Source organism: Pipistrellus hanaki, assembly GCF_964339955.1.
Source record: "Pipistrellus hanaki genome assembly, chromosome: 14".
NCBI lineage: Eukaryota > Metazoa > Chordata > Mammalia > Chiroptera > Vespertilionidae > Pipistrellus > Pipistrellus hanaki.
In genome coordinates, this window is record NC_140516.1 from 40,649,142 (window position 1) to 40,667,030 (window position 17,889).

The 17,889-nt window shown below is 39.6% G+C and overlaps 1 protein-coding gene across 1 annotated transcript in view; it reads right to left on the bottom strand.

The window, feature by feature from the left end:
- Positions 1 to 17,889, bottom strand: part of CFAP43 (cilia and flagella associated protein 43) — a 75,154-nt gene that overhangs the window by 14,146 nt on the left and 43,119 nt on the right. The window contains exons 20-28 of the mRNA XM_084904014.1: positions 15,168 to 15,293; positions 11,653 to 11,757; positions 10,532 to 10,648; positions 8,958 to 9,188; positions 7,231 to 7,437; positions 5,267 to 5,356; positions 4,891 to 4,971; positions 4,189 to 4,314; positions 621 to 740 (exon numbers count right to left, since the gene is read on the bottom strand). Coding sequence (XP_084760140.1) covers positions 621 to 740; positions 4,189 to 4,314; positions 4,891 to 4,971; positions 5,267 to 5,356; positions 7,231 to 7,437; positions 8,958 to 9,188; positions 10,532 to 10,648; positions 11,653 to 11,757; positions 15,168 to 15,293 — 1,203 coding nt within the window. The remainder of the gene's footprint in view (positions 1 to 620; positions 741 to 4,188; positions 4,315 to 4,890; positions 4,972 to 5,266; positions 5,357 to 7,230; positions 7,438 to 8,957; positions 9,189 to 10,531; positions 10,649 to 11,652; positions 11,758 to 15,167; positions 15,294 to 17,889) is intronic.

Consider the following 17,889-nt stretch of genomic DNA (forward strand, 5'->3'; position numbering starts at 1 on the left):
AATAATTTTCCCTCAGAATTTAAAGGCTCCACTTCTTGGTCTTCTTGCTTTTCTAGTCAATGCAAGCTTCATTTATATTCTTACTCCTGAATCAAATTAAGCCATATTTTTCATTTGATCTTTTGTGTATGTAGATTATTCACTTACTTAACATATACTAGATAAACCCAGCCCTTTGCTAGTTGTTGGAGATACAGGGATGAACAAGACAAACTCATGGAGACAGTGTTGGGAGCATTAAAAGGTAACCTCACAAAAATTAAAATATAGTTGAACTAAATGATTCAAAGCAAAAGAACAAAGTATATAATAGGAAGATCTAATGTAGTTTGAGAAATTGGTTTTTAAGCTGCGACCTGACAGTTAAATAGATACAGGCCAGGATGCAAAGAAGTTGGCATAGACTATTACTAGTAGAGTTGGGAGGAAGGACAAAAGGCACCAGAGGAGGGGGGTGTGGCAAGTGAGAAGGCGGGTGGCACAGATGAGGCTGGAGTGGGAGCCAGGGCCAGAGCCCCCGGGACCTTGGTGCCAGAAAGGATGTTGGTCAATATCCCAAGAACACTGAAAGGACGTGGAAACTCATTTTTAAAAAAGGAATATAAGGAACTTTTATTTACCTGGTTGACAACCATTTCTGCCTTCACTCTCCTTTCAAACAGTCTTTTCAAATATTCATCAAAATTCTGTGTGCTTTCTTGAATTGAGTTTTGAAGTTTCTTCAATTCTGCTTCTAAGGACTGAAAGAAAGGAAGTCAACAGCAAAGTTAACATTTAGGGACATCAAATGTCCTAGGAAGTGGTGTTCATGTTTTGCCACAAGGGAGGGGCAGGTGGCAGACAAGTCTTGAGAGGTGTTCTGGGCCCTCTGCCCCACTTCAATCAGAGATGTTGTACCTGGATTTGTTGATTAAATTATGAGTCTGAGATTTTTACTTAAAAATATTTTACTGGAAAAAAAAGGAAAGCTAAAAACCACTGATCATTACTAATGATGTAGGTGGCAGTAAGCCTAGTAAAACAAATCACAGCAAATCTTTCCAGAAAATTATGACTCCATATAGGCTAGAAATTTCCAGGCACACATTCAGCCTGGAAAAAGAAATCTTGATTTTTGTAAAAGACATGAATACATCTTCATAGAATTGTTTATATTTTAAGGAAATAAGAAGTGAATATATAATTTCCCTTATTTTTTGGTATGTTTTATTTTTCTAAGCAGTTCTACATCAGGGAAAAATAGTCCCACCCCCTTTTTATTTTTTTAAAATATGTTTTTATTGATTTTTAGAGAGAGAGAGAAAGGGAGAGAGATAGAAACAGCGATGAGAAACATCAATCAACTGCCTCTTTTTTTTTTAAGTTTTATCTTATTGTTTAAAATATTACATATAGCATTATATATGTCTCCTTTTACGGGTTGGCCCCGGGGGAAGGTCAATGGGGGAATGAACTGCCTCTTGCACAACTTCTGGGAATCAAGCCCACAACCTAGGCATGTACCCTGACCAGAAATTGAACAAGTGACCTCTTGGTGCAAGGGTCAAAGATTGATGCTCAACCCCTGGGCAATACTGGCTCGTTCCCACCCCCTTTAAAAACAAATCCACCAGGACATAAAGCTAAGCATACACTAAGTAAGTAAAAAACTATGAATTTATATTTTTAAAGAAAACAACAACTGCAGATCAATTCTAGACCCATTGCTACAATTTTTATCTTTAAAATTTTTTGGTATCTTTTACCTTTTGACATGACTTCAAATTTACAGAAAAGTTTCAGTAGTACGTACAAAGAATCCCCATACACTTTTAACCAATTTAATCAGTTGTTAATATTTTGCCCCATTTGCTTTGTCACTTGCTCAATGTCTATCCTTCTCCTCTCCTCCTCCCTTATTTATTTATTTGTTTGTTTGTTTGTTTGTTTGTTTGTTTATTTTTTTAAAGATTGAGAAGAGAGAAATAGGAATGATCATAGTTTGTTTCTGGAATTTTTTTTTTTTTTTTTTGAGGAGACTGAGTAGTGGGTTGACAAGTAAAGTGGGATCAAAGGAATTTTTTTTTCTTTTAACTTTTTTATTTTTAAGTAACAAGATTAGTAGAAAGAACTCCAAAATCTCCTTCACAAAAGTCTTTTTTTCTTTTTCTTTTGTATGCAATGTAAAGGATCCCAGCATGTTTATGTTGGTAGGAAAACTCCAGCAGAGAAGGGAACACTGATGATGCAGGGGAAAAGGCAAAGTGCTGGAGTAACCATGCTGCATGGCGGAGACGGGATGGTTCTAGTGCACAAGTGGAGGACCAGGCGTGGGTGGACGCAAGGCCGTTTCTCCCACAAGAAACAGCAAGGCAGGGGGATTGTAGGGATTTACCTCAGGGGCTGGAAGATGTAGTGGCAGAAGAGTAAGGGAAACCTTTTTTAGTTGCTCTTCTTCTCCAAGTGCAACAGAACATAAAGTGACAGGGAGGTTGGAAGTTCAAGGCTAGAGACCATGTGAAGTGAGCCTCTAGGACCAGAGTACAAAAGTGCGGTTGGCTTACTGCCTAGCTGCTTGTTAGGAATCTGAGGACGCTCCCATTTCCTGAGAATGATGGGATCCAGACCTGCACATGTAACAAGCTCCCCCTGGGAATGATGGGATCCGGATCTGCACGTGTAACAAGCTCCCCCTGAGAATGACGGGATCCGGATCTGCACGTGTAACAAGCTCCCCCTGAGAATGATGGGATCCGGATCTGCACGTGTAACAAGCTCCCCCTGAGAATGATGGGATCCAGATCTGCACGTGTAACAAGCTCCCCCTGAGAATGACGGGATCCGGATCTGCACGTGTAACAAGCTCCCCCTGAGAATGATGGGATCCGGATCTGCATGTGTAACAAGCTCCCATTTCCTGATAATGATGGGATCTGGATCTGCATGTGTAACAAGCTCCCCCCGAGAATGATGGGATCCATATCTGCATGTGTAACAAGCTCCCATTTCCTGAGAATGATGAGATATGGATCTCCATGTGTAACAAACTCCCATTTCCTGAGAATGATGGGATCGGATCTGCACGTGTAACAAGCTCTCCCAGGTGATGTGGACTAAGCAGGGGAAAAGGCAAAGTGCTGGAGTAACCATGGGAGGGAGATGGACTAGCTTTGCTGAGCAGGTGTCAGGACCTAATGAAGATTAAGGCCATGAGAGCGAAACCAGTCAGTATTTTTATTTTCTTTACCTACTGCAGGTGCAAGCGCAGAGAAGGCCAAGTGCCGGGCTTTGTCAAAGCTGGGTTTTACCGAGTGAGCGTGACCAGGGAGCAGGGAGGTAAGAGAGTGGGCAGTGCACTATCATACAGTGCAGGACCATGGAGTAAATATCACACTTTATATCTATTCCCCAACTCCTTGCAATCTTTACTGCATTCAAAACTACTCATTTTGGCTTTCAGGAAAGTACTATCTTAAGATAAAATGCCAGGGCACTCTTAGAGGACTGCAGTGAATAAAATCAGGACAGGTTAACAATAGGTTCAAAGAAACTGTCCATGAGATACAGTCACTGTAAAACTGACAAACTGTCCTGCCTCGAATGACAGTATGATTTCATTTTCTTCACAGAGGAATACATGTTATTTATCTGGTTGTATACCATCAGCTTTTATATCTCCATTGTAATTGTAAGCAATTTTGATGTGGGAATGTTTCTTCGCAATGGAAGGAGATAAAAATAGAACTGCATTGCAAAAACCTCAAATTGGAACTGTAAAGTGTGTGCCATGCTGATGGTGTCCTTCTTCCCTCAGGTCCTTTCCTTGAGACTGAGAGTAAATCAAGCAGGAGGAATACTGAACTCAAATAGCTGTCGACAACACAGAGCAGTGCCTTGAATATACTGTAGTAGGTGTTCATGAAACACTTGAAGAATGTTTGGAGAACCAAATGAATTGTAATGACTTGGAAATGTTGAAATCAGTAAGGACTTAAACATTTTTTTTAAATACATTCTTTTTGTTTTAAATTGTTCTAACTCTTTAACTTTATATCCACCCACTTCCCTAAATTACCTTCAAAATTTCGGGTGAACACTATCCTTAAACTACTGATGACAAGGAGAAAAATCAAGAACACTTCATTTGAAAATATATTAAAACAAAATCCTGGATATGGTAGGATATAATGAATTATTTGCATTTCTGACCTTTCTATATTTATCTCTTTCTTCATTTAACTCCCTGACTTTTTTCTCATAGTCTTTGAATTGTCTTCTTTCCTCTTCAGTCCATATAGCGTCAGGTTTTGCCATGAAAGCAGGTTGAGGAATCACCTGAAGATAGAAAGGAAAACATGTACTGGAGCACAAACCTACATGTGGCAGTACAATACAAGTTCAAAGCAAGAGCCCATTAACATGGTATAGTTCTTCACAGTGGCAAGCTAATCACCTGACACTTTGACCGAAATATAAGGGAAAAAAATGTAACAACTGTTTTTCTGTAACTGAAACGAGGTTGGACAGTTTGGGATGTACCCAAACTCTTAGGTGACAGGTTTGGAGGTGTGTGCTGATATCTTCATAGCTAGAACTACACCTGAGCTCCAGGGACACCTATGTCAGGTGTCAAAGGGAATGATCCTCAGGACAACAGGTGCAGCATTATCCCTGCTTTCAGTGAGACCAAACCACTATGGTTGCTTGTTTGCCCTTTTTTGTCAGATGGAAAGGCAAGTCTGTGGTTCCCAATATCTTGTTTGCCTGATGGGGTATGTTTATAAGGTACTGGAGGTTGTTTACTTGTGGCTGTAGAACTTTGAAGCTCAGGTTCATATAGACAACATTGGTCAACTGTAAATAGTTCTCATCACCCAATTCCACTTTTGATAAAGGTGTCGGAAATCTCACCATTCTCAGAATGTCTTCCTTCTTGACTTCCAGAACTCCTCCCATCATGTCCATCAGGGCTCGATTTCTGGTGCTATGGACCTGAAAAAGAGCCAGGGTCAGCGAGGGCAGGTAGATGACCCAGAGATTGGACACTCTGGTGGGACCTCAGGCAGCCTACCACTCAATGTTAGAATGACTGCATTTAGGAAGGGGAGGGTGAGCAGTGGCATGGAGGGGAGAGGAGAAGGGGGCCACTGAGATTCCAGTGACTCTGCCCATGATAAGTATGTTATATGTTTCTATAGTAGAGTTCAAGAACAACACTATTAAACCAAATTAGGTTCAGGAAACCATAAAGGAATGAGGGTCTTAGGTACTGTGCAAAACTGCATACCTTTGACATAAGCCATTGCTCCATTTTTTGGGCTGCAAGCAATTCTGCTTTGGCTCTTTGCCAAGGAGGAATATGCTTTTGAGCTGAAATCTGAAAGAAGAAAAAAAGTAGTTTTCTGCTGCTCTTCTTACAAAATTCAACCAAACGTTCCTTCTACACACTAAGAAGAGGTTAGAAGATATCAAGGGGATAAAGGGTATATCCAGATTTTACAACCCATTTCTTATATTTGGAATGAAGAGAAGGTCTATAATGAGAAGGCTAAATGTAACCCCGCCATTCTTCGGAGCATTATCTCAATTCGTTGAGATTCTGCTTCCCGGCATATGTCGACAGTTTGGCTCAAATAAACTCACAAAAATTCTTTAAAAAATAAATAAATAAAATGAGAAGATTGAAAAAAAAACAAAAACTAGTTGTTTCTCTATTAGCTGTCTAAATCCATCTCTGTCACTAAAGAAATTAAACAGGGGACCTGATTTAGATGGGAAGGGAAGGGGGTCCAAAGAAGTGCCATCTAAGCCAAACCCTTCAGGATGGAGGTTCTGAAAGGGCAAAGCTTGGGACATTCAAGGAATTATGAGAATGCAAGAGTGGCCAGAACAGAGCTAGGCAGGGGGAGCAGCTGGAGTGAAGGAAGCCCAGGGTGGGCCATTAGAAAGAGACTTGTGGGTGTTATCCAGAGTGAAATGCACAGCTACTGCAGGGGTTAAGCAGGGAAGGACAGAATGGTTTTTATAAGATCACTCTCCTAAATGCAGCAGGGATTAGCACATGAGAGGAAGCAGTGGGCAGCATTAACTATGAGCATACAAAGTGAGCCTAGAGCAGCAATTTTGACATGGGAATGTTTCTTCACAGTGGAAGGGGATAACAGTAGAACTGCATTGCAAAAATCTCAAATGTTATATTTCCCTTGTAATTGTAAGCAATTTTGACTGTGAGAGAAGCTGGCTGGGGTCCTTTTGTCTTAAGTCTTGTAGCTAGAGTCTGGCTCTGGAAGAATCGACTTCCTGAAACAGGTACTATAGAGTGTAGAGGGCAAGAGGAAGTACTTGGAAGTATAATGATTGAGTTCAAACCCCAACTCTGATGATTACTACCTTTGTAACTGTGGTCTTCGCCTCTCTGTGCCTGTTTCCTTTTCTGTAAAACGGAGGTAATATTGGTCCCTATTTTATAAACTCTTATAATGATAACTTAGTCTCAATCTATCTAGGGCACTTTGAACAGTGACAGTGTAAGTGTGTGCTGTTACTTCTAAGTGACATCATTTCCTTTTGTCCCAAAGCAATTTAGAACAATTCATGTGAACAAGGGGTTTTCTTTGAACATTCTCTAGTACTTTTTACTTTTTAGAATTGAAATGTGGTTGTACTTTGTTGTTGTTTTTTTAAGCATTTCTTGTTAATCGCTTCTGTGCCACACACCTTTTAACAAGGCTGTTCAGGAAGCCCCTTTCTTTGGGGCCCATGCTCCCCTGATGGCCTACAGAATTACTGGAGCGCTGTCACCCTCCCTCCAACAATGGAACCCAAACTCCTGCCGCACAGGCACTGGACACAAGTTGCACCAAGGAGCCCCCTCCCAGATAAATCTGCCATTGGGACTAAGAGATTAAGATCCAGATCAGCTGCTCTCTTCAGTGAGGGAGATACAAAGCAGAAGCTTCTGGAAGCTGAAATGAAGAGAGAAGAGGACCAAGAGATGAAGACAGACTCCCAAACTCCCCACCAGACTCCAGTCTGAGGTTCCTGCTTCCTTCTAGACTTGGTGTCCAAATCTCCTCTGAACAACTTGGGCCTCATAAAAAAAATCTTCATTATTGCTGAGGCTATGTCAACATTTTTGTTACTGATAACTGGGAATGCTGTCACTTCTAGAAGTACAAACAAAATGAGTAAATAAGAGCCTGAGAAACAGTCACGAGAAACAAAAGAAGAGATAATGCAGCTTGTCAGTACCTCATCACTTGCCACAACAAGGGCTCTCTCTGGCTTCTCACATTCGTCAAACTCTGGTGTCCAGTCTGGTTCTTCCAATTCCAGATCTGAAATAATTTCTTGAATTCTTATATTTCTTTCCTTCACACGTATAATTTCAAACTCTTTTTGTTTAAAAGCAGCATCAAACTCATGATTGAAAACAGTTTTTACCTTGTAAATGATATCCTGAAATATCAATATGTTACTGAAAAACATTACATTTTTACTGGTAACACAATCCTACAGCTTTACTTTTCCCACAAAAATCATTTTAAGTTTCAGCAAATTACTCTTTCTAAAACAGTTTAAATTAAGTCATTTCTTGGTTCATTAACCCACAGTGGTATCCCATATATAAGATTAAGGCAACAACTTATACCACAACCTTCTTCCCAAAATGTAAGTTATAACTCAATATGCTGAAGTGGGGGGTGAACAGTTGGAAATTCTTTTGTATATATTCTTTAAAAATTATCATGAAACATGCAAAAAACAATGTGTACGTGCTTAACTTGGGAAATGTCTTTTCTTTGGAACTGTGTTTGGGGGAGATGTAGTGAGGAAGAGATGGCCTATAGAGGTTATTTGAAATCTACTAGACAAGCACAACCACACACAATATTGATCCCACGTACAGTCAGGCTATTCTCAGGTAAGAAGGGGATGTAACCTGGCTAGGTGGATCAGCCAATTACTAAGGTGGCAGGTGGGTTTCAATGACTCGTTCCCATCTCTGCTAGGGACAATGGATCAATTCAAAGTAGGCTTTGTTTTACTTCAGAGTATAGTCTCTATATCTATCCTATTGAAGATGAAACCATTAAAGCAGGATGGGAAAATGATCCTCGCAGCTGGCACCAGAATTTATCTTGGGCTAAAAGAACCTTTTTGTAGGAAAATGGTTTATTAAAGCAGCAGAAAAGTGAGACCTTAAATGCATAGTTCAACAGGCAGCAAAAGAGATAACTAAACAGTTCTTATTATAAATGCACAGTAATTTCAGGGGTTGAAGGAGAAGAGAAATAAATAGGAAGAGAGAGCAGAGTAACATGGCAGGAGGCTAGAACTCAAAGTGTAGACATGGCTGAAGGACTTCCAGGATCAGGAATGAATTTTAAATTTCAGACTATTTGCATTGGTGTGATCTCCATCACTGAATTCTCAAAAACATTCCGAAGGCATGTACAGATGTGTCCTGACACTGAGTTTTGTTTGGTGGAAAGTAAGCAGTAGGAGCTTAGAGCCTGAGGGATGCTGCACCTTATTTCTGAGCTCCAGAAGTTATGCAAACCTTAGGGAGGAAATTATAGTTCCAAGGTTAAAGAGATAGACAAGCAATTACACCTTGATCATGCAAGGAGGTCCTAATTGACATCGGGGTTTCCTTGAAGATGGCATTCAAAGATTTCTTTTATCTTTGAGCTTATTGAAGATTTAAGTAGAAGAATGGTTTGTTTGTGGTGTCAGGCAGTGTAGGTGTTCTTTAGAAAATCTGTTATCACAGAACCCAATCCAAATGGATGAAAGACACGCTTGTACACAGCTTTGCTTAAAGAACGTGGATATTTAAAGAACATCTGGATATTTCTGTGTATATAAAGACATCACTTGATTGGCATGAGATTTCCATTTTTGAACCTTTATAAGACACCTCATGAGAATTTTTAGAGATTTTCAGGGATAAAGAAAAAAAAAATTTTACCCACTTTTAATAATATAATTTGGTTGATTTTCTCCTCTCTGGAATGAAGTTCCAATTGGCTTGTCAACAAAGAGGCATGTATCCCAAAATCAGTACACAGACTGCCAAGCAGGTAATTGGGCAACCTGGTATCTTTTATTACCAACTCTTCATCCTCTTCTTCATCCTCCTCTTCATGATGAGGCTTTGTAACCATGGTAATAGCAGATTGAACCTCTATAATTTCCTTTCGTAGCTAAATATAGAAAAAGGTGACATGGAAGTTAATAAGAATTCTCTAAAGGGCAATTTTGTGACAACTTAATTGCTTCAACAATCACTTTAAGATGTTAAATTGTCCTGGCTGGTGTAGCTCAGTGATTAAGCATCGACCTATGAACCAAGTGATCACAATTTAATTTTTAGTCAGAGCATATGTCTAGGGTGTGGGCTGGATCTCTAAAAGGGGGTGTGCAGGAGTCTGCTGATCAGTGGTTCTCTCTCATTTTTTATGTTTCTATCTCTCTCTTCCTCTCCCTACCTCTCTGAAATCAATAAAAATGTGTTTGTTTGTGTGTTTTTTAAATTGTCCTGTCAACAACTGAATTCAAAGTGATGGATAGACTTAAAACTGCTGCAGAAGAGATGAAAGCTTTGGAAACTGATAAACTGTAGGTAAATCAAAAGAGTAGAAATTGTCTTTGCTAGTATGTAATATTTATATTTTGCTGTCAGGATGATAGCTGTTTGTAAATATTTTGAATCTTTGTTAGAACTTAAGCTTTAAAAATACACCTCTTCATGTTTTACAACTGAACTTGTTCACGCAGGACTGGTGGGTGTAAGTTGAGAAGAATTAAATATATCTTCATTTTATGTTTCAGAAAAATAATGGATGCAAGGTTCTTGCCAAAACAAAACTACACTAGTGGGGCAAGTGTTTTTGTAGTGGTTTGATAGATTGCTGCTTTGTAAAAAGCTGGAATTGCTTTAGGAAAAAGCATAATTAATTCCATCAAACAGACACTACTTCATCTTTGATCAATTATCCTAAAATGCAATCCCTAGAGAGATGAGAAGATATAATAAAAAGAATAGGACATTTCATTCCCAAATCTCATTTTTTAAAGTGTATCTTCACATTTATTTTTTTATTTTAAAAATATACTTTGATTGATTTCAGATAGGAAGGGAAAGGGAGAGAGAGAAAAACATCAATGATAAAAGAGAATCATTGATTGGCTGTTTCCTGCATGCCCCACACTGGGGATCCAGCCCATAACTCGGGCATGTGCCCTGACCCGGAATAGAGCTGTGATCTTCTGGTTCATAGGTCAATGCTCAACCACTAAGCCAAACTGGTTGGGCTATATCCTCACATTTAAAGGCTAGTCAGTGTTGTGTAGATACAGGCTTCTTGATTCTGTGGATTTGATTCCTATATTCATTAGGATATGTTCTACAAATTAACAAAGAATGAAAACATAAATACAGACAATACCTAAATTCATTCTAAATTGTATCCCAACTCAAATCTGTGTGAAGGTTTTGAAATAAAACATATCACTTATATAAACACACATATATTTAAAATTGTACTTTCAAACATTCTGCTTCAATCTTCTTTTGCCGCAAAACCCTCTTCACTTCTTTCAGCTCTTCTTCCGTGCGTTCTTTCATTGGGAAGTTCTCAACCACGACGGGGATATGAAAACACTTGTTGGAAAAACACACAAGAGAAATCCATTTTTAGTGCAAGTGTGTGCATCTGGGATGGAGTGGGGGATGTTTCCCCTGACGAAAATTAACTCATAGGTTATCATGCATGAGTGACAGTGAAGATGGAAGCTTTCTTGAAAATAAAACAATATATTCCATTAGTACTGGCGTAAACTTTGTTTAAAAAAACTGTGCTTTGTGAAGGATTTATCATACTTCTGGAGCAGTGGTTCTCAACTGGGAGTGATGCTGCTTGCCCTTCCCCCTCCTCTCCAGCCCCCCAGGGACAGCTGGCAATATCTTGAGGCGTTTTTGGTTTTTACTAATGGAAGCATTGGGGGTTTAGCATTGAGGCCAGGGATGTTGCAAAACATCCTACATTCAATCCACAATAAAGAATTATCTAGTCCAAAACTGTTTTTGTGGAATATGCAATCACATAAACGTAGTCTGACCATATACTTTATTAACCAAATGGGGTCCGGGGCATAATGAAAAGTGAAGAGGGTGCTGTTAATATTATAGTTCCTGAGGGATCACAGGTATAAACTGGGACTTTGGGTCACCCTACACAAAGAGGGAAACAGGAATCTCAATGAAAAACAGTCTTTTAGAAAATGTGAAGGCAGGCACAGGTAGAAAGGTAAAAAATAGTGTTTAATTTTCAATCTGTGTGGATGGTGAGTGACATTTTGAAACAGACAGATATGAAGATTTGGATGCAGGTAGTATTATAGAGGAAAGAGATGCTAAGACAAATCTTAAGAGGTGCTAGCTTGGAAATACACAGAGACTGAGCAGAGAGGGAAAAATGAGACAAGAAAAAGTGACACATCTAGGTAAAATTCAGCACAGAAAAGGGCAAGGTATGCTTCGAATACTTTTTATGTATAAATTTTCTTAATGTTCTTTTTAATTTTTTTTTCTGCCATAACTTTCAATGAAACTTCTCACTGGCTAAATTAAGGTGGGTACCTTATATCTGCAGTTATATCTTTTACCTTCAGAGCTCGACCTTTCACAGCCATTGAATTCCAGCATTCTTCTTTAATAATATTAGCCAAATAGCTCTTGGCTAGATTATGCATCTCCACATCTTTTTTTATCTTGAAGAACATAGATGAAACGAAGATAAAAATGAAAATGTGGCCTCTTAAAAAAAAAATCTCATTTGTAAATTCACTAAATGTCAGGGCTGCTTATTTAATAGTGATGGAGTTTTGTCTTCTTTCCCCAACACAGTGCTGCTCTGCTCTGCCCACAGCTGCTCTGCACTGGGTAGTCAGCGTGTGTTTGGAGACAGAAGCAACGCCAGAGTGAGGGTGGGAACAGGCACCTAACCCACCCTCCCTGCAGAGCAGTCTAGCAGAATGGGCTGGGAGAACCCGGTACCAGAATAAGGAAGAGACATTCCAGGCCTGAGTGAAGGCAGGGCCAAGGAGGAAGAGCCTGAAGCCTGGTGGGCAGACTGGCACTTCCTTATTCAGATCCTAGTCATGGGATCTTAGCCCTGAAGTCTCAGTTTCTGCAAGTGTGGAAAACAAAAACCTATATTTTTGGATTGTTCCAAAACCAAATAACATTCAGAAAGCCCCCAAATTGGTGCTTATTTGATATAATAAAAATAGGATCGTTTTCAACAGCTTCCTATTGCACTTTTAATTCAAAAAGTGAAATTCTTTACCATGATACACAAGGAATCAATACCTCTCCACATTCAATGAGGCTTTCTCTTGCCCACAGCCTGTCTGCCTTTCTCTTCCTGGAATACTCTAAGCCACTTTTGCCTCAGGGCCTTTGTTCTTGCTGCTGCCATTGCCCACATTCTCTCCCCAGAACTCTGCATAGCCAGTTCCCTCTCTTTAATTCCCAACTGAAATGTTACCCTTTTAAGTGATCTTCTTTTACTACAGAAGTGGATCCCCCACATCTATCACAGCATCCAGTTTGTTTTAATCACACAATATAGAGAGGTTTGTTTATTTATGGTCTGTCTTTTCCACTAGATTAGCCCCATGTAGTTTTATTTACTGTACTAGAGGCCCAGTGGGGTCCGTTGGCCTGGCCTGCAGGGATCGGGCCAAAACCAGCTCTCCAACATCCCCCAAGGGGTCCTGGATAGCGAGAGGGCAGTTCTCGGGTTACGCACCCCAGAACCAGGCTCCCTCCTCTCTCGTTCTGGGTGTGTCACCTGAGAACCGCAGTTGCCAAATCACTGCAGGTTGGCAGCTCCTGCGTTGAGCATCTGCCCCTTGGTGGTCAGTGTGCATCATAGCTACTGGCCAGTCGGCTGGTTGTTTGGGCTTTTATATAGACTAGAGGCCCAGTGCACAACATTCTTGCACTCAGGGGCGCAGGGTGGAGATTCCTCAGCCAGGCCTGCACCCTCTCGCAATCCAGGACCCCTTGCTCCTTACTGCCCACCTGCTCACTGCTCCTTACCACTCGGCTCACTGCTCTTTAGTGCTGCCGTGAAGGTGGGAGAGGCTCCTGCCACTGCTGCTGCATTCATCAGCTGTGAGCCTGTCTCTGGCTGAGTGGCACTCCCTTTGTGGGAGCTCACTGACCACCAGGGGGCATCTCCTGCATTGAGCATCTGCCCCCTAGTGGTCAATGCATGTCATAGCATGGCCTATTTGTGTATTAGGCTTTATTATATAGGATTTCCAACACCTACAATAGTGTTTGGCAAAAAATAGGTATTCAATAAGCATTGTGGAATGAATTGATGGATAGATAAGCAATCACTCAGGTACATTTTATCTTCTTGAGTCAGTCTGTTGAGGTCCTTTTGATCTTGATTCTGTTATCCAAATAAATTTTCACTTATCCTCAGCATCATGTCCCCCAATTTGACATATCTGCCTCATTTCTACATAGTCATCCCAATCCTATATAATAAAGAGTTAATATGCAAATTGACCCTCATGCCCTTGCACAACATGGGTGCCCCCATGGAGTCAAAGATGGCTGCCACAGATGGCCAGCAAGGGAGGGTAGTTGTGGGTAATCAGGCTTACAGGGGAGGGTAGTTAGGGGCAACCAAGGTGGCAGTGGAGGGCAGTTGGGGGTGACCAGGCCTGCAGGGGAGGATAGTTAGGGGCAACCAGGGTGGCAGGGGAGGGCAGTTGGGGGTGACCAGGCCGGCAGGGGAAGGCAATTGGGCGAGACCAGTCCTGCAGGGGAGGGTAGTTAGGGGTGTCTGGGCCTGCAGGGGAGGGCAGTTAGGGGCAAACGGGCTGACAGGGGAAGGCAGTTGGGAGCAATTGGACCAGCAGGGGAGCAGTTATGAGTTGATCAGGCTGGCAGGGGAGTGGTTAGGGGTGATCAGGCAGGCAGGCAGGTGAGTGGTTGGGAGCCATCAGTCTCAGATTGTGAAAGGGATGTCCAACTGCCAGTTTAGAGCTCTACCCTGTGGGGTTGGGCCTAAACCGGCAGTAGGATATGCCCTGAAGGGTCTCAGATTGGAGAGGGTGCAGGCTGGGCTGAGGGACACCTCCTCCCAGTGCACAAATTTCGTGCACTGGCCTCTGGTCATTAATAAACATGTTTAACAGGACAGAGTCCTGATGCATATTATTAGAAACCTCTCTCTCAGAGACATCATTTCTGTTTATGTAATTGTTTAACCAACCATGTAATTCACTTACATGTCCTTAAATCCAGCTATATTTCATTCTCTTATTAAGAGTGGGAAATGTGTTTACACATGTACACTCAAAAAAATCAAATATACCATGAATGTTGAGAAAGGGGAAACTTAAGAACATCCAGTATAAAACACAATTAGGGATTTTGCCTAAAATAAAATCAATATGAGTAAACGATGTGATGTGACTGCCACAAAAAGAAGCAAAGGCTAAATTAATAGAAGTACAGAATTTTGAATGTACAGGCTTCAGTTTATGCTTTTCTCTAAACTGGACAGATAATAAGTGGAATTCTTTTGTGGGTGCCAGCCTCAAAAAGAATGAAATCAGAGAAAATTCACTTACGTGTGATGATGATGAAGCTATTCAAACTACATTATATGATGGTGATAGGAGCTGGTATAATTAGCTGAGACAATACAAGATACCATGGTAATTACCAATCTTCTCTAACCATTTTCAGAGTGGCCATAGAGTTGATGGTGTCCAAAGAATAGAAGAATCAGTGAGAATAGGGAAAAAGATTTCAATTCTAATTAAGGGGTAACTCCACAGTGTCCAAAGTTGACATGAAGTGGCGGCGGGGATGTCTAAAAATGTTCAAACACATGGTGGAAGATGTTTGGTATGAATATCATGGAAGAGAGACAGACATCAGATGTCTGGCTGGCCTGGATGGTCTTCTTCCTCCTTACCCCCAAATTCGAAAATTCTCTGACTCATTTCACCCATTCACTCTAGGTTTGCTTTATTCACATTGTGTGCTGGAAAAGTTTTTGTTTTATTTGCATAATTCTAGAAAAGTTTTCCTTCCTATTTTCTCTCTGCTTCCTTCACTGTAGTGCTTAAGTCAGATTTTTCCATACCTCTGCCACTTCTCTCTCACTTTCTTTCTGAAGCCGGTCCAGTTCTTCCAGATCTAGGCCAAATTCCCGTTGATCTAATTTTGCAATATTATCTTCTGCTTCATTTTCTTCCATCATGTTCATAACCTGAATTTTAAAATAGGAAAGGATGGTGACAAGTGAAGAATTAAATTTTAAAGACACAGTTTTCCAACCCTTAGATAAAAAAAAAATGTTCTGTTTATTTCATTGTAACTACTGGATAAAGAAGTAGGTTATGTGCTTATTGTGATAATCTAAGTTTTAAAGTTTAATCCTTAAAAGCTCATTCATCTATTAATAACCAACAAAATGTATAAAATCATGACTTCATTAAATTATATTAAGGAATTATTGATATTTAGGTGTGCCAATGCTATTATAGCTATGTGTGCCGGAGGCAGCTGGTTGATATTTCTCTCTCATCGATGTTTGTAGCTCTCTGTCCCTCTCCCTTCCTCTCTGTAAAAAATCAATAAAATATATTTTTAAAAAAAGAAAAAGAGAGGAAGGAAAGGGGAGAGAGAAACATTGATGAGAGACAAAAGAAGCATGAGAAAATTAGACCAACATTACTTATGAATAGAAATAACAAAGATCCTAAATAAAATATTAGCAAATGGAATCTGGTGTACTACTTAAAATGCCCAATGTCTATCTGAGGCATAGAAAGCATTTGATCGATTTCATAATGAAATTCACAATAAAAACTCTGAGGTAACAAAAGACAGAAGCTACAGCAAGCATCATACTTAAAAGCTAGTAGCATTCCTGTTAAAGTTAGGAAGAAGATATGCATGTTTCCAATCATGACCACTATTATATTAGAAGACTTTGCCATATGACAAGAAAAAGAAATGAAGTATAAAGATTGATAAGGAAAAGACATGCGATTTTTCAGAAGATCTGGTAGTATACCTACATAATCCAAGAAAATCAACTGATAAAATAGTAGAACTAAAAAGAGAATTTAACCCTAACTGGTTTGGCTCAGTAGATAGAGCACTGTCCTGCGAACCGAACAGTCCCAGGTTCAATTCTGATCAAGGACACATGCCTAGGTTGCAGGAGATTGTGAGCTCAATCCCCAATTGGGGCATGTGGGAGGCAGCCAATCAATGATTCTTTCTCACAATTGATGTTTCTATTTCTCCCTCTCTCACTTCCTCTCTGAAATCAATAAAAAAATATTTTTTAAAAAAGAGAATTCAGCCAAGACCGGTTTGGCTCAATGGATAGAGCGTCGGCTTGGGGACTGAGGGGACCCGGGTTCGATTCCGGTCAAGGGCATGTACCTTGGTTGCGGGCATATCCCCAGTGGGGGGTGTGCAAGAGGCAGCTGATCGATGACTCTCTCTCATCGATGTTTCTAACTCTCTATCTCTCTCACTTCCTCTCTATACAAAATCAATAAAATATATTTAAAAAAAAAAAAAAAAGAGAATTCAACAAGGTTATCAGATGTAAAATCATAGCATTCATATATATAGCAGTAGTAACCAATTAGAAAATGTAATAGAAAAATATTCCACTCACAAAAGCAAAACACACTATAAGATACTTAAAATATAACCTTAATAAGAAAATTATAGTCACTTTTAGATTATAAAACTTCACTGAAGAATGTTTTTAAAAATTAAATAGATATATGCTTATATATTACATTTATATAATACATATTACATATAAGATTTATATTATAAACGTATATATTACATATATATAATTTTACATAACAAAGAAATTCCTCCCCAAATCATACTGTGAGCAATATATTCTTGATCAAAATCAAATCAGAGTTTTTTGTGGAACTTGACAAGCTGACTTTAAAATTCAAATGAAAAAGTGTGCATAGAAGGGAACTCCAAGAACATGTCCCTCTACATACAGAGCAAATAAGTTGCAAAAAAAGAAAAAAAAAGTGTGCATAAAGAAGTCAATTTTTTTTGTAAAAGAAGAGCAAAAGGAGAATTACTTTCAAGATATAAAAATATTTTATAAAGTTATAACAATCAGAATAGTTTGGAATTAGCTCAGGAAAAGATCAATATTCAATTTCAGAATGGAGAGTCCAGAAACAATCTCATATACCTGGGACTCCAGGGATTAATAGAGGAGGAGTTGCAAATCAGTGGAGAAAGGAGGGTCTATTCAATAAAAAGCACTGATGAAATAGGCTATTTATTTGAAAAAATATGAAGTTAGCTCCACACCTTATACCATTCATGAAAATAAATTACAGGTGAAATGAAGGGTATTAGAAGAAAATATGTGAGACATTGGAAGCTCTCCTAAAATCAGACACTAAAATCAAAAGCTATAAATAAAATGATCAATACACCTGGGTCATAATTTTTAAATTGTGCATTTAAAAAAGGCACATTATAAAAGTTGAAAGAAGACCAAATACTTGTAGTATATTAGGCTGAACCATATAAAACAGCAATTTCATGTGGTTCAATCAAATAATAAGGGCCATCTCTAGATTTTTTCCCCACGCACACCTCATGCTCTTTTCCTCTTTCTGGGATGAGATCAAGCAAGACAACCTTAGAAGCCCTATGAAGAAGCTAGCAGGGTCTCCACCACCCTAGTCTCTGAATGAATGCCTGGAACAGAGCAGCTGCTGCTTTGAACATCTACCCAGAGCTGGTTTTTGAGAAAGAAACTCTGATCTCCTGCTGCTACCACTCAGTGGCTAAAC